At 45.3% G+C, this 22073-nt stretch overlaps 1 protein-coding gene across 4 annotated transcripts in view; it reads left to right on the forward strand.

The window, feature by feature from the left end:
- CDC27 (cell division cycle 27) overlaps positions 1 to 17193 on the forward strand; it is an 84989-nt gene extending 67796 nt beyond the window's left edge. The window contains exons 17-19 of one of the 4 annotated variants that reach the window (XM_073582372.1): positions 4189 to 4263; positions 5128 to 5284; positions 15395 to 17193. In XM_073582372.1, coding sequence (XP_073438473.1) covers positions 4189 to 4263; positions 5128 to 5284; positions 15395 to 15477 — 315 coding nt within the window. In that variant the 3' untranslated portion in view covers positions 15478 to 17193. Of the gene's footprint in view, positions 1 to 4188; positions 4264 to 5127; positions 5309 to 14894; positions 15314 to 15394 lie in introns of those variants that run through there. The other 3 variants (XM_073582373.1, XM_073582374.1, XM_073582371.1) reach the window with 3 other exon arrangements.
- The last annotated feature ends 4880 nt before the right edge of the window (positions 17194 to 22073 follow it).

Genomic DNA, 22073 nt, shown 5'->3' on the forward strand with positions numbered 1-22073 from the left:
TTTAAGGACATTGTCCAGAAACACGGGGATCGACCACATAAGAGGTTCACAGGGCAAAAGTCTATTGAGGCTAAATACCCTTTTGACCCAGACCTAATGAAAGATTGGTTGCAGTCCCCTTCTGTGGACCCTCCAGTATCGCGGCTGGCTTCTAAAACGCTCCTATCCGTTTCGGAAGGCTCCTCGGTCAGAAATCCCTGCGATCGTCAAATTGATTACCTCCCCCGCTCAGTTTTTGAAGCTTTAGGAGCGGTGCTTTTTCCATCGTTTTCAGCGATCTGGGTCACTAAGGCTATGACCGCTTGGACAGAAGTCTTAATCACTGCCTTTCAGGGTAGTAATCTCCCTCCGGAGGCTACCAACTTCGCCAGGCAGATAGTTCACGCAGGGGATTTTGTAGTTGACTCCTGTTTTGATGCCGCCAACGGTGCTGCTCAAATTGCCGCTAATGCAATCTCCATTAGAAGAGCCCTATGGCTCCGCGATTGGCGAGCGGACGCCACATCTAAAAGATCGCTGACTTCTCTACCCTATCAAACTGGTTGCCTTTTAGGGGAGAAACTGGACCAACTCATCTCTGATACTACCGGGGGAAAAAGTAAATTCCTTCCTCAACAAAGGGCTGTTCGGCCATTTCAGAACCAACAGCCGACGCGTTTTCAATCTTTTCGCAATAACTCCGGTTGGTCCTCCTCTACCTTCTCTTCCGACTCCGGTCGGCCTCCACGCGGAGACAGGGGCTCCCAGGTCTCATACAGACCTAATCGCTCTTGGAAGCCCAGACCCAGGGCATCCGTATCTCGGGGATCCCGATCCCACAAATCTTCTACGCAATGACTTGTTGAGGTATCCGGTGGATGACGGCAAAGTAGGCGGTCGTCTACTTTCCTTCAGTCACACCTGGCTCACGGTCGTCCACGACAAGTGGGTCAGGGAACTGGTGTCCTCTGGACACAAGATAGAATTTTCCTCTCGTCCGCCAACACGTTTCTTCCCATCCTTACCCCCCAAGAAGAAAACAGCCTTCCTTCGGGCTTTTCAGACGCTGCAAAAGGACGGAGTCTTCATTCCGGTCCCTCAGGACGAACGGTTCAGAGGTTTTTATTCAAACCTTTTTGTGGTTACAAAGAAAGACTGGACGATTCGGCCCATACTGGATCTCAAACTGTTAAATCAGTTTGTCAAGGTACTGCGATTCCGAATGGAATCTCTCCGATCAGTTGTCGCTTCCATGAAAAAGGAGAGTTCCTAGCGTCAAGGAAGCTTATCTTCACATACAGATCTCCCCGTCCCACCAGCAGTTCCTACGTTTTGCAATTCACGAGGAACACTTCCAGTTCGTTGCCTTGCCCTTCGGACTCGCCACCGCCACCAGGGTATTTACCAAGGTCATGGCCATTCTTCACTCTCGGGGAGTGGTAGTGTTACCATATCTGGCTGACCAGCTCATCAAGGGTCCGTCCCTTCCAGCCTGCGAGGATTCCGTGGAAATAACAGTAAATACACTTTCTCGCCTGGGCTGGAAAATAAACTCCGAAAAGTCCTTCCCAAGCCGGCTCAACAGATTTTCTTTTTAGGAATGAACTTGGACACTTCCCGCGGGTTCGTCATTCTCCCTCCAGAGAAGATCCGAGCCTTGCAGCAAGCAGCGCTGTCTCTTTCTCGACCAGTTTCTCACTCCATTCGTTTCAGCATGAGAGTTCTCGGACAGATAGTAGCAGCGATGGAAGTTGTCCCGTTCGCTCAGTTCCATATTCGTCCCTTGCAACATGCACTTCTGTTAGCCTGGGACAAGAACCCGTTCTCCCTGGACCGTCGGTTCCTTCTGTCTCTGCGGATCAGACAAGCCCTCAAGTGATGGACTCTGAAATCCTCCCTGAATCAAGGGAAGTCCTTTCTCCCAGTACAATGGTTGGTAGTAACCACCGACGTTAAGTCTTCTGGGCTGGGGTGCAGTTTTTCATCACCACACGGCACAGGGTTGGTGGTCTCCTTGAGAGTCTCGTCTCCCCATCAACATCCTAGAGATTCGAGCAATCAGATTAGCCCTACGGAGTTTTCACAATCTCCTTGCAGGCCACTCCATCTGGATCCAATCCGGCAACGCCACGACTGTGGCATATATCAACCTCCAGGGGGGTACTCAGAGCAGGATGGCCATGCATGAAGTGAGTCACATCCTTCGTTGGGCCGAGACCAATCATTCGCCCATCTCGGCAGTCCACATCCCGGGCGTAGAGAATTGGGCTGCAGACTTTCTCAGTCGCCAAGGCCTTGCCTCCGGAGAGTGGTCTCTTCATCTGGAGGCTTTTCAGCAGATTTGCCATCGTTGGGGGACTCCGGATGTGGATCCATGGCTTCGAGACTAAACAACAAAGTTCCTCAATTCATCGCCTGATCACGCGATCCATGCGCCATTGGTGCGGATGCCCTAGTTCTGCCGTGGCACTGGTTTTACCTCCCGTACATCTTTCCCCCGCTTCCCTTGATCCTGAGAGTCATCAAGAAAATCAGAACAGAAGGAGTACCGGTGATTCTTGTCGCGCCAGATTGGCCGCGCTTGGTACGCAGAACTGATTCACCTAGTCGCCGACGTTCCCTGGCGACTTCCAGATCGCCCGGATCTTCTCTCTCGGGGTCCGATTTACCACCAGAACTCTGGGGCCCTGTCTTTGACGTTGAATCTCACAACGTGATTTCCACAATAAGTGCTAGGAAGCCCGTGTCCATGCGCATCTATCACCGCACCTGGAAAACCTTTTTCTCGTGGTGCAAGGATCATGGCCGATCCCCTTTGGTGTTTTTCATTCCTACTATATTGGAATTCCTTCAATCCGGACTAAAGTCGGGCCTCGCGCTTAGCTCACTCTAAGGCCATATTTCAGCCTTGTCAGTGCTATTCCAACGCAGACTTGCCACCAAACCTCAAGTCAAGACTTTCTTTCAGGGAGTTGCCCATGTTTCCTTCCTTCCTTATAGAAGGCCATTGGAACCATGGGACCTTAACCTGGTTCTTGGGGCCCTACAGGAGGCTCCCTTCGAACCCCTCCACGACGTACCACTGACTGGTCTCTCTTGGAAGGTGGTCTTTCTAGTGGCAATTACGTCAATCAGACGAGTTTCAGAATTGGTGGCTCTGTCCTGCCGCCCCCCGTTCCTGAATTTTCATCAGGACAAGGCAGTTCTCAGGACATCTCCGTCCTTCCTACCCAAGGTTGTATGCTCTTTCCATCTCAATGAGGACATTGTTTTGCCTTCCTTTTGTCCGGCACCAGTCCATCGTATTGAGAAAGCCCTCCACACTCTGGATGTGGTTAGGGCCCTGAGACGGTACATCTCGCGGACGGCTCTCTTCCGCCAGTCAGATGCCCTGTTCATACTTCAAGAAGGGTCTAGCCGCTTCAAAGGCAACGATAGCCAGATGGATTCTCTTGGCGATTCAAGAATCCTACCGTGTCAAGAACGCGCCTGTCCCAGCAGGGATTAAAGCGCACTCTACCCACTCAGTGGGCGCCTCTTGGGCCATTCGACACCAAGCCTCGGCAGTACAAGTCTGCAAGGCTGCGACTTGGTCCAGCCTGCATACTTTTACAAAGCATTACCAAATTCATTCTCAGGCCTCTTCGGATGCAGCTATCGGCAGTACCTCAGAGTTAACTCAGTGGTGCATGAGGTATTAGCAGATATATGCTCCCCACCCAGGGGCTGCTTTAGGACGTCCCATGGTGTCTGTGTCCCCCAATGAAGCGTAGGAGAAATAGGGATTTTTGTGTACTAACCGTAAAATCCTTTTCTCCGAGCCATTCATTGGGGGACACAGCACCCACCCTGTTTAGCCTACCGGCTCATTGTTGCATCTTTATGTTGTGACATAGTTATGGTTATTGTTGAACTGTTTAAGCTCCTACTGCTTTTTTTCACCGAACTGGAGAAATCCAATCCAGCGAGAGGGTGTATACTGCAGGGGAGGAGTTAACTTTTTTTTCTGGTTTACTTAGTGTCCTCCTAGTGGCAGGCAGCATAACACCCACGGTATCTGTGTCCCCCAATGAATGGCTTGGAGAAAAGGATTTTACGGTGAGTACACAAAAATCCCTATTTTTGTGGGGTGTTCTTTGGTGGGTGCGGGGTAAGGTTTACTTACTGTTTTATATTTCTAATTTTTTTTTTTTTTTTTATGCATATTAGTCGGCATTACAAGAGTTGGAGGAGTTGAAACAGATTGTCCCCAAGGAATCCTTAGTTTACTTTTTAATAGGAAAGGTAAGAGTCAAATGTACCATAACAATGACTGCAGCCACCTATAGCTGCTTTTCTTCCCGAGATGATGTCTGAATGGTCTTTGTGCTACACGGGAGTGCTGAATTTAATGGAGTAGTGCGGCTCCAAGTGCAGTTGCTTTGGGAGGTGAGAGGGGAGTTGATGTCTCAGCTATGGATACTTGCAAGGTCTACCGTTGGCACTTGGATAAACACAGCCCAACTAACCAAATGCAGACTACACACCGATCATGCCTTTAAATAGAGACACGGCTCGGCACTTTATTCAGAACCTTCCCCCTCACATACCCTAGTTTAGATGGGTGCAGAAATGGGACGAGCATAATTTTAAAGAGTTAGCCTCATTTTTTTAAATGAGTAAGATTGCTAAGTGTTTATAAAAATAATCAATTTTGCAGTTAACTTATTACACAGTAATCTCCCTTTTCAATAACAGAGGGATTTTCAATTCTGTATGCTGGTCATGTAGGTTGCTTGGTACCTCGGTAGTCAACGAAAGGTGGATGTTTCAGGAGCGTGCACTTTCAAGCATTTCTCTATAGAGCTTGGAAATTCTGAAGCTGGGTCTGGCCAATTTTGATGCCTCTGCTTTTCTGCAGAAGTAAAGATGCCTCCTCTTGCAACATGGCAGACTGCACAGTGTGGACCAATTTAACAATAATACCTCAATCTGGACTGTCTGTCATTAGGAGTGCACCTAGCCAGGCTTCCTGGAGGTTATTCTGGAAGATCTTCTGTTTTCAGGGAGTGTGCACTAGAGATTGACACTTTGTCACAAAATACAAGAGTTTTCACATTTATTAATGGGTTCATGCAGGTTTCCTCTCTTTTTCGTCCTTCTCCATAGGTGTATAAGAAGCTTGGTCAAACACACTTAGCCCTCATGAACTTTTCATGGGCCATGGACTTGGATCCCAAAGGGGCCAATAACCAGATCAAAGAGGCCATAGACAAGCGTTACCTGCCAGACGATGAGGAGGCTGTTACACAAGAGGAACAAATCAGTGAGTGCTATCCATATGAAACAGGTAATGCGGGTGTTAATAGCAGAAATGCTGTGGATTCTCCATCTGGATGTGCAGGCGGAAAATTTACAGGGGAATACAGTAGCGGTAAACTGGAAGAGATCTGGTCATATCTCGCACTATGGACTTTACATCCAGATAATGTAACTTTATACAGAGACTTGCGAAACTATTCATCCCTCCCCCTTGTCATTTTTTGTTTTGCTACCTCACAACCTGAAATTTCACTGTGCATCACGTCAGTGGAGTCGGTAAGCCAAACCTCCGACTCCTCAATTTCCCTGACTCCCGGCAAGAGTTGAGCAAATTTGTTTTGGTCCCTGCTTATTCGGCAAGCTATAGCGCTTACTGAATAAGCTACAGAGGGAACAGCGCGCCAGCTGCTGCATGTGTCGCAGCTGTGTCACAGCACAGGCATACAGAGCCTGTGTGTTGGGCTCTCCATGCAGGTGCTGTGATTGTGACACAGCCGTGAAACATGAAGCTGCCGCGCCGATCAGCCAGTGCGCTCCAGTATCCGGGTTCCCTCTGTAGCTTTTTTTCACCACTTAAATAAAAAAGAACCTAGACATGTTTGGGGTCTATGAACTCATAGTACATAATATGGTAAAACCAATGGTATTGTTCAAAAGTACAACTTGTCCCGCAAAAAACAAGCCTCACATGGCCATATTGACAGAAAAATAAAAAAGTTATGGCTCTGGGAAGGGGAGCGAAAAAACAAATGCAGAAATGAAAAAGGGCTCTGTCTCAAAGGGGTTAAACCACTCAAGTGTTTCTTTAGCACTGTGCTTTGGTTCATTGTCTTGTTGGAAAGTGAACCTCCGTCCCAGTCTAAAGTCACTTATAGACTGAAACGGGTTTTGCTCAAGATTATCCCCTGTATTTCACACCATCTGTCTTCCCCTCGACTCGGACAATTTTCCCTGTTCTGGCTGCCGAAAAACCTCCCCACAGTATGATGTTGCCAGCATGTTTCTCTGTGGGGATTATATTTTTGGAGTGATAAGCTGTGTTGGTTTGGCGCCAGACATAGCGTTTACCTTAGTTGCTGAAAAATTACATTTTGTCTCATCTGGCCACAACACCTTACCCCATAAATTTGGGGAGTCTCCCACATGTCTTTTGGCAAATTCAAAACAAGCCTTACAATTTTTGTTTGCAAGTAAAGGCTTTTTTTCTGCCCACTCTTCCTTAAAGGCTACCTTTTATAGAGTGTGAAGCTTATTGTGGTTGTATGGACAGATACTCCAGTCTCTGCTTGGGAACGCTGCAGCTCCTACAGGGTTACCTTTTGGTCTCTGTACTGCCTCTCTGATTAATGCCCTCCTTGCCCGGGTTGAGAGTTTTGGTGGGCGGCCCTCTCTTGGCAGATTTGTTGTGGTACCAGGTTCTTTCCATTTGATGATAATGGATTTGTTGGACTGTTTTTCTGATCTCTGATCACGTGATCACTGTTATTAAATAAATAACGGCGATCACGTAAAAAAAGTGTGCCAGCTATTAAAAAAAGAGATTCTCTCTCTTCTGACATGAGATACAGTTCAGAGGAGAGAGAAATGACGTTGTCGGTCCTTCCAACTCCGTCACCTGGCCCTATGCTTCCTGGGGTGGGGGGTTGGGAGGGTGAGGCAGGTGCATGCGCAGAGGGCCTGCAAAGATCTGTTAAACGGCATCCGGCAACAGCAGGGATTTCTCTAGTCACCCTTCTGGACAGCACCATAGGGGGATACTCCCCGCCCTAATATGGACAGGAAACAGAGGTCAAATAGCCCCACCCCACATGGGGCATGAGGTCCTCCTGCTGTGCTCTGTGGCTGGCAACAGACACTGTTATTTTATACCTGTTTAAAGCCGGGCAGCTGAGGATGATCACTCTGGCCTTGCCCTACTGTAAGCTGCTCCTGTCTCCCCTAGACACAGGACTCTTCCGCCTTTCCTGCGCCTCCAGGTAAAGCAGGGTGGCATGAGCCGGGGGCCACCCTGAGCTCTCTAGCTCTCATCCTTCTCTCTCTTACTCGCGCTGTGCCTGTGGGCGGTGACCAAATGTTGTGTTGCTGGAGTTTGACGTCATTTCCTGTTGCATAACTTTCGGTACATTTAAGGGTGGCGTGCACCAGTGATTACATGGAAATGCCTACAGCTGCTCACATTCCCCGAGACCATAGAGGGGGAAGATCATCCTATCAGGATGTCGCACTGGGATCTCGACTCCTACATAAGAAAGCCGAGATTGAAGACACCACAAGGTAGTACCTTTGCTATGATGGAGGATGGTCATTCTTCTTGCTCTGCATATGCAGAACCCAGTGCTATTCTGAACCCAGTAAGTACCTGGCTTTGGTATTTCTAAAAAGAAGAAAATATCTATGCAGGAGTAGTCTGACTCAGACTCTCAGGGAGACCTGGAAACCTTCTCTGAGTGGTGGGACGAAGGCAAATTCGGTTTAGGGGCTGAGCAGTCCCAAAGAAGTAAGAAACAGGGATTTTTGTGTACTCACCGGAAAATCCTTTTCTCCGAGCCATTCATTGGGGGACACAGGACCATGGGTGTTATGCTGCTGCCACTAGGAGGCTGACATTAAGTGAATACAAAAAAGATTAGCTCCTCCTCTGCAGTATACACACAAACACACACTGACTCCAGTCGAACCAGTTCAGTGACAAAGCAGCAGGAGATCATAAACCTCAATTAATGGTACATCACATCATATCAAGGAACATACTCATGCCTTCAGGCAAACCGGGTGCGTGCTGTGTCCCCCAATGAATGGCTTGGAGAAAAGGATTTTACGGTGAGTACACAAAAATCCCAGTTTCTCTTTCGCCTTATTGTGGGACACAAGACCATGGGACATCCCAAAGCAGTCCCTGGGTGGAGATACGACAGAAACAAAGCGAACCCCATGTACCAGCCGTCTAGAGGAGCGCTACCGTTTCCTGCAAAATTCATCTTCCCAAGCCTGCAACCGCAGAGGCCTGAGTGTAAATGTTGTAGAGTTTCGAGAAGGTGTGCAGACTGGACCAGGTCACGGCCCTGCAGATCTGTTCCGCCGATACCTGGTGCCGAACAACCCAGGATGCACTCACTGACCGAGTGGAATGTGCCCTTATCCCCGCTGGGATAGGCTTGCCTCTAACATGGTAGGACTTCTGAATAGCCGAGCATATTCACCTGGCCATTGTAGATTTTGAAATCTTCCAATCCCTTCCTGAGGCCTTCAGGAAGAACAAAAAAACATCCGTTCAGAAGGACGCCGTGCGGAATATGTACCTCATAGGATCTCACTATACCTGGAGTGTGGAGAGCCCTTTCAACGATGCACTGGTGCTGAACAGAACGATGGTAGGACAATGTCCTTCTTAAGGTGGAAGAAGAGATCACCTTGGACAACAAGGGCGAAGAATCACCTTGGAGAAAGTTTAGAAACGGAGCTCGACAGGAAAGGGTGGCTAGCTTCAAAACCTGCGTGATCGACGTCACCGCAACCAGGACCTTCTATGAAAGGTGAACCCGAGAACATCCTGCAGCGAATCAGACAGAACCTCCTCTAGGACCCCCAGGACTAAGTTAAGGTCTCAAGGTTCTAAAGGCCTTCTAAAGGGGGCAACCCTGTGAGAGACCATGTGAATGAAAGTCTTCACCTGTGGCTTAGAAGCAATCCGGCGCTGGACCAAAACTGATAAGGCAGAGATCTGGCCTCAGAGAGAGAACTAAGCGCTAGGCCTGAGTCTAGACCAGTCTGAAGAAACTCCAAAATAGTCGACAACTAACTGCACCAACTCTGCGTACCATGCCCGGCGCGGCCAGTCCGGAGCGACTAGGTTAATCGGGACCCCCCCCTGTCTTGATCTTCTTGATAACACTCCAAAGTAATAGAAGTGGAGAGAACACGTAAGGAAGACGAAAGATTGAAATAACTTCAGGTCCAGAATAGGCCGTACCATTCATTCTTTCCTCGTGCCGGAGGTAGAGCGAAAACTCTAGCCTGTATCCGGAAGACACCAGGTCTCTGACCAATTGTTCGTTAACGACGAAGAGTCAGACATGACGAAATAGGAGTAGACATCCGTCTACCCTGCTGGAGTCAACCGGATAAGACAGTCATCTGGCCAAAAATCTGTGGGACTTGTGTCCTTAGGTCTAATTTGCCTGAGCTGGCCCTTCCAAGATTGGTTGGTTTTAAACGAGACCTGGGTACTTCTGTGCTTGCGAGGGGAACACCTCGAATCGGAAGAGATGGTTGCATTGGCCCAGCCGGAATAGCTACGAAAGGAACCAGAAACTTGTGTTATTGAAGACTTGAAAAGACTCCCAGTCCTATGCTGGGGAAGGAATTTATATTTTCCTCCTATGGTGTCAGGGATAAGCTGATCCAGCTTCTCATTAAATAAACGCCTGCTCTGGTAGGGCAGACATGTCAAGGACTTTTTGGATGCAGAGTCTGCTTGCCATTCCCTGAATCACAGTGCCCGTCGGATGGCAAAGGCATTTGTGGCTGCAAGTGCAGCACAGTTCGCAGAGTCTGTGTCACAAATATTTCCCATCCAAGGAGATCTGATTGATTAGCCTTGCTGCTTCCGGAGGAAGGTCACTGTCCTGTATAGTCCTCATGGGTATCGGGATTGTCCGTTCCTTCCGCAAATCAGGGGAAAAAAGGGTATCTCTCCATTGTAGTCTGACCTGCGAAGCGTTTTTCCGGTCGTTCTCTGTGCCAGCGAACAATGTCCTGGAACTCTGGACGTTTCGTCCTTATAGGGTATGTTTCCACGGTCTGTAACGGCAGCGCTCTGGGCACAGCACAGCTCAGTCCAAAGCACTGCCGGCTTTTGCACGCGCAGTGATTCCACATGTGTTCATTGAACCATGCTGAATCACCGCATCCTATACATACTGTTATCTATCTTGCGGAGACTGAACGTCTCTGCAAGATATATAGACATGCTGCGGTCTAGAAAGACATGCCGTGTGTCTGGTTATGCAGGGAAGCCGCGGGTGTCCCTGCATGCATAGTGGAGATGGGATTTCATAAAATCCCATCCACTATGCTGTAACATCTGGCTGCTGCGGATTGGACGATGCAGCTGGACGAAGCGTTTCTTGACCATGGAAACATACTCTTAAAGAGCACCGCTTGATCCGTGACAGAACAGAGTCTAAGTCAAGGTGATGTTCTGCCCGACCTGATGTTAGACAAGGGGAGAAGGGCCATCCTCCTTCCAGCCATCGCCGCTGCTCATCAGGGGTAATGGGAACGGGGCTACATGGACATGGTATATGCCTTTGGACATCCAAAGAGTTAACTTCCCGAGGATGGGTCAGGGCTGTTGGTCCGGCGCAGGGGGGTACGTGGAGGCGACACTCCACTCTTCCGTGTGCTGCTGGTGTGGGGAGAGCGGTACCCTGAAAGGATCCATCGCCCTGGAAAATCACAGGCATGCCCATAGCATAAAAACAGTGCAGGAGGGGGGTATGTGGGGGAGACACTTTGCGTTCCCGCCTGAGGTCGACCCCTGCTGACCGAGTGATCCCGTGAGATGGAGGAGTACTCAGAGGCAGACTGGCGAAGACCCCTTGTCCGATAGCGGGATCATGAAGGGCTGTATCGCTTTGGCCAGTGCCGCTATTCACGGAGCCCACTCAGGGGGGCAATGTACTCTTGGTTTGGTAGTGGCAGAGCCAGGTATAGTGACATTGGTATAAGCCCTTAAGTAACAGCAGCGCTAGGTACAGTGGCAATGGTATATGCCCTTAAATAACGGTAGCGACGGAGGTGCTGCAGGGAAGGACCAACAATGGGACTGACGTGTCTGCCGAAGGGTCAATGCACTTACCCAGGTCCTGTTGTTGCCCGTGAGTAATGCCGAACCGTTGTGCCCCTTTAAAGTGTCACCGGTATCTGCCCAGCTTTGCACCAGCATGTGAGCAAAGCCGTCCGGGTGGATACAGATGTTGCAGAAGCGGCATGCGGAAGTCTCGCAGTGAGCGAGAAGCGCCCATTCGGGAGGTGGGGTTATGGGCCTGTTACGCTCTAATGAGCCCTCATCCTGCAACTTACCCACAGTGTACTGGAAGGAACAGCCGGAGAACGCAGAGCCCGGACTGCTCTGCCATTATTATTATTATTATTATTATTATTATTATTATTATTATTATTATTATTATTATTATTAATAATAATAATAGTTGCAGCGTGAATGGTGCAGGGGAGCCCTTCATCCTTCATGCTGTTATTCAGGAGGCGGAGAGGGACTGTCCGCCTCCTTCCTTCACCGCTGTTCTATCAGTGGTGATGCAGTGGGGGCGGCACAGACACCATAGATGCCTCTGTACATCCTAGGGGTTCACTCCCCCAGGATGGCACAGGGCTGTTGGTCCAGCCATAATAAGCCTGGTTGCAGAAAGGGGTACATGGAGGTGACACTCCATGTTCCCGTCTGTTATTGGTGTGGGGAGAGCGGTGCCCAGAAAGGACCTGTCGCCCATAATATATAGCTCAGGCATACCTTGCAACGGTGCAGGAGTGGGTACGTGGAGGTGGCACTCCACGTTCCTGCCTGTTGTTGGCTGGGGGAGATTGGAACCCTGAAGGAATCCATCGCCCCTATCATCCTTGAGAAAAATTGTTAAAAAGTAAAAAATAGAATATAAAAAATTGTGGTCTGAAGACCAGACCCATGTGCCTCCTACGGGACACTAAGTAAGAATTGGTTCGGCTGGAGCCAGTGTCTGGGTGTATACTGCAGAGGAGGAGTTTTTTGTATTCACTTAGTGTCAGCCTCCTAGTGGCAGCAGCATAACACCCATGGTCCTGTGTCTCCCAATGAGGCAAAGGAGAATATTACTTTTCTTCAGAAGATATGAAGGAACTTTTCACGGAGGTGAGAACCACTATGAATGTGGAGGAGGAAGAAGCTACATACCAAAAGTGGATATTCAAGTTGCAAAAGTGGCAAAAAAGATGACCTTGCCCTTTGAAGAAAATTATGAGACCCTACGGACTGCAAGACTCAGTCTGCTGAAAAAATCCTTGAGACGTTCGCAGCATTGCTGAACACAAACGTTGTATCCACCTGCGTAGCCAAGTCAATGTTCTGATGGCTGAATTAGCTAGAAGAACCCCTCAGCATGGGTAGCTCCAGAGAATAACTATTGTGATCCATACCTCTCTTACAGAAAACCATGGGGTTCCTGGCCAACTCCTCCACCAAATCGTTAAGGATGGCGGCCATGTCATCAGTCTTATCAAACTCAGCTAAAAGGGCATTATGGCTAAAATTATGGAGCATACATAGCCAGTGTCTGACTGGGGTGCCAAGGGCCCACCAGTAACATTGACTTTCCACCTGCATACAAATATTACAAGACCCTGGTTCACAAATTTACATATATCGCTATATACAGTAATAATAAACTGGATAGTTTAGTTAATGAATAATAAAATGCTGCTTTTTTCTGTACAAAGTGAATTAAGTTAATTATGACAAGTAATTATGACAAGTACTGCTACCCCCCCAGTAAGGTTGGGGGTCCAGATTTCCCCTGTTCCCCTATGGGCCAGTCCGAACCTGAACATAGCCTTAAAAATCAAGCCTTGCTCTATTCCCTTCAAAGGGGAGTATATATTCGGCCCAGCCCTGGATGAGTTATTGGAAAAAGCAACAGAAAACGCTGAGTGGCCAAGAAGAGGTCCTTTCATCCTTCAAAAACTCAACCCTCTTTTTATGGGAGAAAGGGAAAACTGGACACTGGAGCTATTCCACGGGCGGTAGAGGCAGGAATATCTTGCTCTCAATGGGACAACATTAAGAAAGACACTGATGTCAGATCAGTAGGGGGTCAGATCTCCAGATTCCTTTCCAATGGCAACTTCTTACCGCAAATCTTCCACTTTGAGGGAATAGCTGTTGGTTGTTATTGCGTTTATTTCAAGGCATGACTAGACTGTGTTCTATAGTCTGTTTTTATTCATTGCTGTGTCCTTTTTTGTATGTGTATTTGGTGATAAAAATAAAGCATCAGGTTTTTGTTTGTTTGTTTTTTTACTGAGTTTGGGTGTTCTCAATTTTTTGGGTCATGTTCTTTTCTGTTTTTTTTTTCACAATTGTCCACTCACATACCTATGGAGAACCCCTCTTAGCACATTGTAGTGGTGCCCTTCATTTCTCTTCATCTATTTATGAAGGTAATTGCTTACACCAGAACTTTGTAGGGGTTTCATAGCAAAAGGGGTGAATACAAATGCATATGACAATTTTTAGTTATTTGATCTCATACATTTTTAATTTATGCCTAGATTTTTCTCACGTCACCAGCTAGACTATTTAGTGCTGATGCATCAGCATTAAATCTGATTACAAAAATATTCAAACACTGATTGTAATGTAGCAAATTGGATAAAAAGACAAAGGGGTGAATACTTTCGCAAGCCACTGTACTTGAAATGACTCCAGATTTGTTGCAGATTTTCCCTGGTAACCACTTCAGGTCACATGCAATTTTAGTTTTTGCACATTTTGGTTCAGGTTTAGCAGTGTTAGGGCCCCGTCACACATAGCGATCTCGCTAGCGAGATCGCTGCTGTGTCACAAGTTTTGTGACACAACAGCAGTCTCACCAGCGAGATCGCTGTGACAGCGATCAGCGACCGGCCCCCCTGCCGGTATCGCTGATCGCTGTAGGAAACCGCTGGACATTTCTTTTGTCGCTGGTCTCCCGCTGGCCAGCACGCATCGCTGCGTGTGACAGGCGGGAGACCAGCGATCTGCTGGTAACTAACGTACACCGAGTATCCAAGGAACGTGCGACCCGATGTGTACATTAGTTACCAGCAGATCACTGGTCTCCCGCCTGTCACACGCAGCGATGCGTGCTGGCCAGCGGGAGACAAGCGACAAAAGAAATGTCCAGCGGTGGCTGATGCAGGGAGGTGGTAGCTAACGTACACATCGGGTATCTAAGTGACGCACGTCCCTTGGATACCCGATGTGTATGATAGTTACCAGCTCCCTGCATCAGTGCGCTGGTAACTAACGAACACAGCGATGCTGCGCTCTCGGCGTCGCTGTGCTGGTCGCTGGTGAAGCTGTCTGTGTGACAGCTCACCAGCGATCACATAGTGACTCACCAGCGATCCTGACACGTTGATATCGTTGTTGGGATCGCTGGTGAGTCGCTATGTGTGACTCCAGCTTTAATTTCCCTGCAGAATGGTCGCAGAGGTTTTACTGTGCAATTTTGTAAAGCTTGGACATGCTGTTAGACTTTTTTTTTTTTTTTTTTTCATCGCATATCCATTTTCAAAAAGCTACAATTTTAATAAAATGGAAACCAAAAAATAGACCCAAAATTGTAAAAATTCCCATATGTCACAATACTGCGTTACAAGACAAACAAGACATTTTTTGGAAGTTATGAAATTTTTATTGTGTTAATTGAACTGACCTGGAGATGGTCTTGCCAGGTAGTTTTCACCGCACAATGAACACCATTAAAAGAAAACCTGAAACTCGCTAATGGAATTTTTTCTTCTGGGGTTTTTTCACCTTTTGTCTACATTTGTTTTGTTTTTTTCCACTTTCTTTTCAGTACATATTACAGTAAAACGAATGGTGTGATCCAAAACTACGCCTCGCCTTACAAAGAGCACGCCTTCATCTGACGGTGGCTGTGGAAAAATACTTATGGCTTAGAAGAAGGGAAAGAAAGAAAAAAAAAAAAAAACTACTTGCCTATTTCATTTCTCTTTTATGTAAAAATGAGAGAATACCCCTTGGCAGCAGTGTTGTCATATAACATATATATACTCTTGTATCAACAACTTTTCCTTTTTTTTTTTTTCCACCCTGAAATAATTATCTGTGACCTGCAGATGTATCTCTATTGTGAACACAAAGCCGATCTGTTCTTTGAATGGCCGCTGTATTTTATCTTCACGGCCAGGTTATTTACAGAGACATTGAATGCTTTATTTGACTAAAAGGATACTGAGGGGTTTTTTTTTTTTTCCTTGCTTAAATCAGAAGTCGTCCGCTTGCGCTGGCATCGCCGTCCTGATAATTAAGACGTTCTCTTTTGTTTCTTTCAAGTGGGAACCGATGAATCGCAGGAGAGCAGCATGACGGATGCAGATGACACACAATTGCACGCAGCTGAAAGTGATGAGTTTTAAAACAGGCCTCACTCCCCATCGGACATGTGGCGCTGTGGTGTCTGACTGTTATTTTACTCCACACCACCCCAGCCTCACCCTTGCCTTCTCAGACGCCTTTCATGGGCCGCCATTTTGTATCATCATCATCGCCTCTGTCATCATTATCAGCCATTCCTCCTTTCCCCTCCTGATTTTAAAGACCTGCAGAGAATTAAAAACTGTGCAATATGTGGGTAGCGCTCAGTTGGCTTCCTGCCTTTTTTTTTCTTTTTTTTACTCAACTTTTTGAGGCTTGTGGGGATGCAAAGCAGAGGTTGGACCCCATGATTGGCCTTTTCAGACCCAAGATGGACAACAAGACTCACTTTTACGGCAGACCTCCTGCAGTAGAAGTCATGATTGCAGAGAACAGCTATGAGAAGCCTTTCTGCTCGGAAAACCTTTCTTTCTTCAGTATATTGTCCTAATGATACGATGCCGCCACCAACTCATGACGTATTTACAGTGAACCTCTAAGCCATTCTCCTTCACTATTGACCACCTCGGGCCCCTTCACCTGGTTACTTTTTAAGCAAAACACTCTCTCTCCAACCTCTTTTTAAACTGATGTAATGAGACCACCCCAAGAGTTCACTTTGGACTACAGATTTTTATTTTAGCTGACAATTTCTAAATTTAGGATTGCAAAAGAACAGCGCAAATTATTATACTGTTAAGTGCGGGGTTCTTCTATATGGATGGAGAGTGGAAGCCATAGTCCTACAAACATCCTTCCTGTTGTAACTGCTTTGTCAGGATCGTTATGGTTGTATGTCTGATTGTGTGCACTGAAAAAAGCAGGATGGGAGATTCCTCTCATTACCTTTCTGACCATTAGGTAACGAGGGATGTCGCTCATTTGCTGTAACGATACCCTCCTTTTCCCTAGGGAATTGAAGTGGTTATGGCTTTCCCTTTTCACATAGGGCATGTATTACAACCCTGCAACAACAGTTCCATTCTCACCTCGCTTCTAAATTACACCATTAAAATAATTTTCTTGTTTACACAAGTGTTTTTCTGCCCCCACACCGTCCTCGGCACTAAACAAGGCGCTATACTCAATCTCATGGTTCAAGCTTTCTAAAGAAGAGCTGTCACCGTCCCTTCTCTCTGCTCAGGTTTCCTCTCCCAATGCTCTGGGCTCATCTAGCCTTCATCATGCATCTTACTTTACATAAAATCAGGAGGCTAAAACGAGTCCCTCTAAAATCAAGGATCCCATTCCCATCGTTGTGCCCACCTGGCCAGCTTTCTTCTGACGGACAGTTGTTCTTTAGCTCTGATGTCTTAGGAGGAGCGGGATTCCTTCCTGTGTGGACTTGATTTGTCTCTTTATTCCCCCCCTCATGGTTTTTTTTTCGTTTTTTTTTTTTGTTTTTTTTACTTTTGGGAAGTGTACAGTGTTTCATTATTTGGACAGGAGGTTCCTGTTTAATATATTTTGCGAATCATTTAAGGATGTGAAAAATAAAAAAAAACTTATTTTAAAAATGTCACCAGGAAACTTAATGGATTGACACAACTGGAGTACGACATGCAGGCTGAGATGCCAGACACTGCGCTGCTACAATAAAGCCCGTTACACAAGGCTGTAATGGTTTTCTGCCCTGATGTGGAATCAAACCATAGAAACTTGACTGCGGAGAGGATCTTATTTTTTTTCCAGTGTTCAATAAATCATGTGGGTAGAAATCGGTGTGTCATGAATTACATTAGCATTTTGTTGCGCGTGAATGCTGCATTACATAGACAAATTGCCTCTTGAGAGAAGAGATCTTGAATTCTAGCGCCACCTCTTGGAAATAACAATCCTAAAAGTCAATATCGATCCCTTAAAGGGAACTTGTCAGGTCCCCCATGCTCTCCAATTTAGCAGCATTCAGCTATATGCAATGAAACTCCCTCCATAATCATCCCTGAATAACTTGATTCTGTTAAATGCTTTCAAAAAGCATGTATATCCTCCTCTTTTCCTATGCTAATGAGGGGCGTGATAACATGGAAAGAGGGCTGACTAGTCTGGGGAACTAACTCACCATCAACTAGTAGTAGTACTGCTCTGCGGGAGGTGCGGTCCCACAAACAGCAGTACTAGTACGGCGCATCGATCACGCGGCCTCATGCTGAGTGCCGCGTTGATCGGGTGCGGGTGACAGCTGACACCCCGCAGCAATGCCAACGATCTGCGCTGAGTGTTTACAACAGGGGTTTCCGTGTAAATCTCTGAAATACGTGATTCAGACAGAACCCCCAATTCCCTATAATGAGGCAGATTGAGTGGACGTCATATAACCTGTGATTGGTGGTGTGCGTGTTTTTAGGATTGCACAGTTTTGTGCACTTCTGAAAAGGACATCTCTGAACAGAGGCCAGATAGAGTCCAGAGTAAATCTGTTGCCTCATTATAGTGAATGGATCCCTGGGGGGGGGGGGGGTTTCATCTATCATGTCATTCAGAGATTTAAATAGAAACCCCAAAGTAAGTGGTCAGCGTAGAGCGCCAGATAAATGTGATACCAAACGTTAAGTAAAATGTTCCCAATAAAAGCTTCAACTTAATCCACAAAAAAAGCAAGTCCCCACTCAGATCTGTCATCTGTTAACGGAAATATAGGGGGCATCCACGTTACTGGTAGCACAAAGGCTCTGGAAAAGCGAAATGATTCCTCACCCACCAAAAGAAATTCAGCAAATTCTCCGCATCCAAATGCCCCCCTCCCTTCTGAGCCCACAGTGTGCCTAAACAACATTTAGTGCCCACATATTTGGCATTTCTGTAGTGATGAGAACCTGCATAATTTACAGCTGTGTGTCTCCAGAAGCATGAGCTGGGAATAACGTACTGGTCACTACAACGGCAGTTTGCAAATTTTCACTCAGCAACTGCTGCTTGTTTTTGGAACACACTCATGGAGTCAAAATCGTCACTACATCTGTAAATAAATTTCCAAAGTGTTATAATTAACAAAATGGGGTCACTTGATGGGGGTTTCCACTGTTTAGGCACATCAGGGGATCTCCAAACGCAACATGGCATCCGCTAATTATTCCAGTAAATTTTTCATTCAAAAAGTCAAATGGTGCTCCTTCCCTACCAAGCTCTGCTGTGCGCGCAAACAGTAGTATTCCCCCACATATGGGGTATCAATGTACTCAGCAGAAGTTGCACAACAAATTGGTGCAATTTCAAATGTTACCCTTATGAAAATTCAAAATATTGAGCTAAAAAAAGATTTATTTTGGAAAAATGTGTGTTTTGGTGGGTTTTTTTTTTGTTTTTTTTTCTCAGTTTTACGTTATAAATTTCTGTAAAGCACCTGTGGGTTCAAGGTGCTCAGTACACATCTAGATAAGTTCCTTAAGGGGTCTGGGTCAAGTTTCCAAAATGGTGTCACTTGTGGGGGGTTTCCACTCTTTAGGTACATCAGGGGGTCTTCAAACGCGACATGGTGTCCATTAATTATTCCAGCATATTTTACATTCAAATGGCCCTCCTTCCAAGCCCTGCCGTGCGCCCAGTTGTTTTCCTCCACATATTGGGTATCTGTGCACTCCGGGAGAAATTGCACAACAAATTTTATGGAGCAAATTCTCGTTACCCTTATGAAAATGCAAAATTTGGAGCTAAAAAAAAACATTTATCTGGGAAAAATGTGATTTAATATTTTTTATTTATTTTTATTTTCATGGCTTAACGTTATAAACTTCTGTGAAGCACCTGGGGGTTCAAGGTGCTCAATACACATCTAGAGAAGTTCCCTAAGGGGTCTAGTTTCCAAAATGGTGTCACTTGTTGGGGTTTCCTCTGTTTAGGCACATCTGGGGCTCTCAAACGCGACATGTCAACCGCTAATCCAGCAAATTTTACATTCAAAAAGTGAAATGGCGCTCCTTCCCTTTCGAGCCCTGCCATGTACCCAAACAGTAGATTTCCCCCACATATGGGGTATCTGCATGCTCAGGAGAAATTGCACAACAAAATGTATGGTCCATTTTCTTCTGTTACCATTGTGAAAGTTAAAAAAAAAAAAAAAAGGTCTAAAGGAAAATTTTTGTGAAAGAAAAGTAAATGTTTATTTTTTCCTTCCACATTCCATTCATTCCTGTGAAGCACCTGAAGAGTTAATAAACTTCTTGAATGTGGTTTTGAGCACCTTGAGGGGTGCAGTTTTTAGAATAGTGTCGTTTTGGGGTATTTCCTGTCATATAGGCCCCCCAAAGTCACTTCAAATGTGATGTGGTCACTAAAAAAAAGGTTTTGCAAATTTTTTTGTAAAAATTAGAAATTGCTGTTCAACTTTTTACCCTTATAACTACCTAACAAAAATTATGTTTCCATAATTGTGCTGAATATAAAGTAGACATGTGGAAATTATTAACTATTTTGTGCGGTTTGACTCTGATTTAAGGGCATAAAATTTAAAGCTTTGAAAATTGCAAAATTTTCTAAATTTTTGCCAAACTTCTGTTTTTTTAACAAATGCAAGTCATATTAAAGAAATTTTAATACTATCATAAAGTACAATATGTCACGAGAAAACTGTCTCAAAATCAGCGGGATCCGTGAAAGCGTTCTAGAGTTATGACCTCATAAAGTGACAGTGGTCAGAATTGTAAAAATTGGCCTGGTCAGGAAGGTGAAAACAGGCTTTGGGGTGAAGGGTTTAAATCACACATAGCTGAATGTTGCTGGATTGGAAGGCATGGGAGACCTGACGGGTTCACTTTAGCAAGCTTTGCCACATGCCTTTGGATAAAAGTCAAACCAGCATCTCCATTTGCCTACACCCGTTTCTGGGTGTTGCCCCTCATCACTGCAAAGCATGAGATCTGATTTGGCTGTATGAGAGGCCTCTGATTGGTGTCTGAGGGGTAATGTTTCCTATCTCCTCCATTGTAGATATGATAAACCGCAGGATAATCCGCTGATAGACCTGCGGATTTTGCAAAATCCGCGCAGATGAATCCGCAGCAGATTCCACAGCGTGTGCACGTACTCTAAAAATATAGACTACTTCAAGTTTATATTCCCCAGTTTGAGTTTTTGTGACTTTTTAACACTTCATATTTTTGCTGTTCAAAAATAAAAATTGGACAGTTCCAGAAAGACTGGTGGCAAGCATGTCAAGACGTATGAAAGCTGTGACTAAAAATCATGGTAATTCCGCAAAATATTGATTTCTGAACTCTTCCTGAGTTAAAATATTGTTGTTTTTAAATGATTATGAATTTGTTTTCATTGCATTATTTGAGGTCTGAAAGCACTGGGGTATTTTTTATTTTGACTATTTTTCTTTGTCAGAAAAAAAAATACAAAATTTATTACTTGGAAATTCGGAGATATGTTGTCAGAAGTTTATAGACTTCAAGAGCAATTTACATTTTTACTCAAAAATCTACCTATAAAGAGAAAAATGAGACAAACCACTTCTGTATTTGGCTTACAAATACTGGGGTAAAAAAAACTCACCAAATACGCATGAACGTGGCCTTATTCCAAGTGAAGCTCACCTGTTGAGTTGAATGTTGTGGTCATAAGTCAACACCGAGGCGTGCCAAAATAGATACAGTGGCATGTAAAAGTTTGGGCACTCCTGGTTAAAATTACTGTTATTGTGAACATCTAAAAGAGAGTTAAACTTGGTGTATAGCGGCATTAGTGTCAGCACTTTGATTCATCTGCAAGTAGATACCAAAAACCACAAAGGGAAATATTAAAACCAAAAGTATATAAGTACTTGCGCTATGAATCATGTGAATTCATAGCGCAAGTACTTAGATATTTACTTTTTATTATTGTGAACAGTTAAACAAGATGAAATTACCTCAAATGCCTAGTTAATTATGCATTTTTTGCCTAAAACACAAAGGAAATGTCTATTTTTTTCTTTTACATTTTAAAATCACAAAAAAATGGCTCGATGCAAAAGTTTGGGCACAAGTATCACAGCTCGTAAACGCTTTTTGTTTCCAGACAAGAGTCTTTCAATTGTTGGTTGAAGGATTTTCATCCATTCTTCCTTTTGAAAATTCTTTCAGCTCTTTGAGATTCCTGGGTTGTCTTGCATTCACTGCTATTTTGAGGTCTAGCCACAGATTTTCAATGATGTTCAGATCAGGGGACTGTGAGAGCCATTGTAAATCCTTCAGCTTGCGCCTTTTGAGGTAGTCTATTGTGGGTTTTGACGTTTTTAGGATCATTATCCATTTGTAGAAGCCATCCTCTTTTCAACTTAAGCTTTTTTTTTTTACAGATGGTGTTATGTTTGCATCAAGAATTTGATGAAATTTAATTGAATCCATTCTTCCCTCTACCTGTGAAATCTTCCCCATGCCATTGGTTGTAACACAATCCCAAACTAAGATTAATGCACCCCCATTCTTGATGGTTGATGAGATCTTCTTTTCATGAAATTCTGTGTCCTTTTTTTCTCCACACATACCACTCAACTTGATCATTGTTGCCACAGAGTTTTACTTTAAACTCATCGGCCCACAGGACTTGTTTCCAAATCAGGCTTGTTTAAATGCTTACTGCTGAAGCTGAATTTTATGATGAGGATGCAGGAGAG

The sequence above is a fragment of the Dendrobates tinctorius genome, unplaced genomic scaffold (assembly GCF_039654945.1).
Source record: "Dendrobates tinctorius isolate UK_male_01 unplaced genomic scaffold, ASM3965494v1 ptg000071l, whole genome shotgun sequence".
In the NCBI taxonomy this organism is placed as follows: domain Eukaryota; kingdom Metazoa; phylum Chordata; class Amphibia; order Anura; family Dendrobatidae; genus Dendrobates; species Dendrobates tinctorius.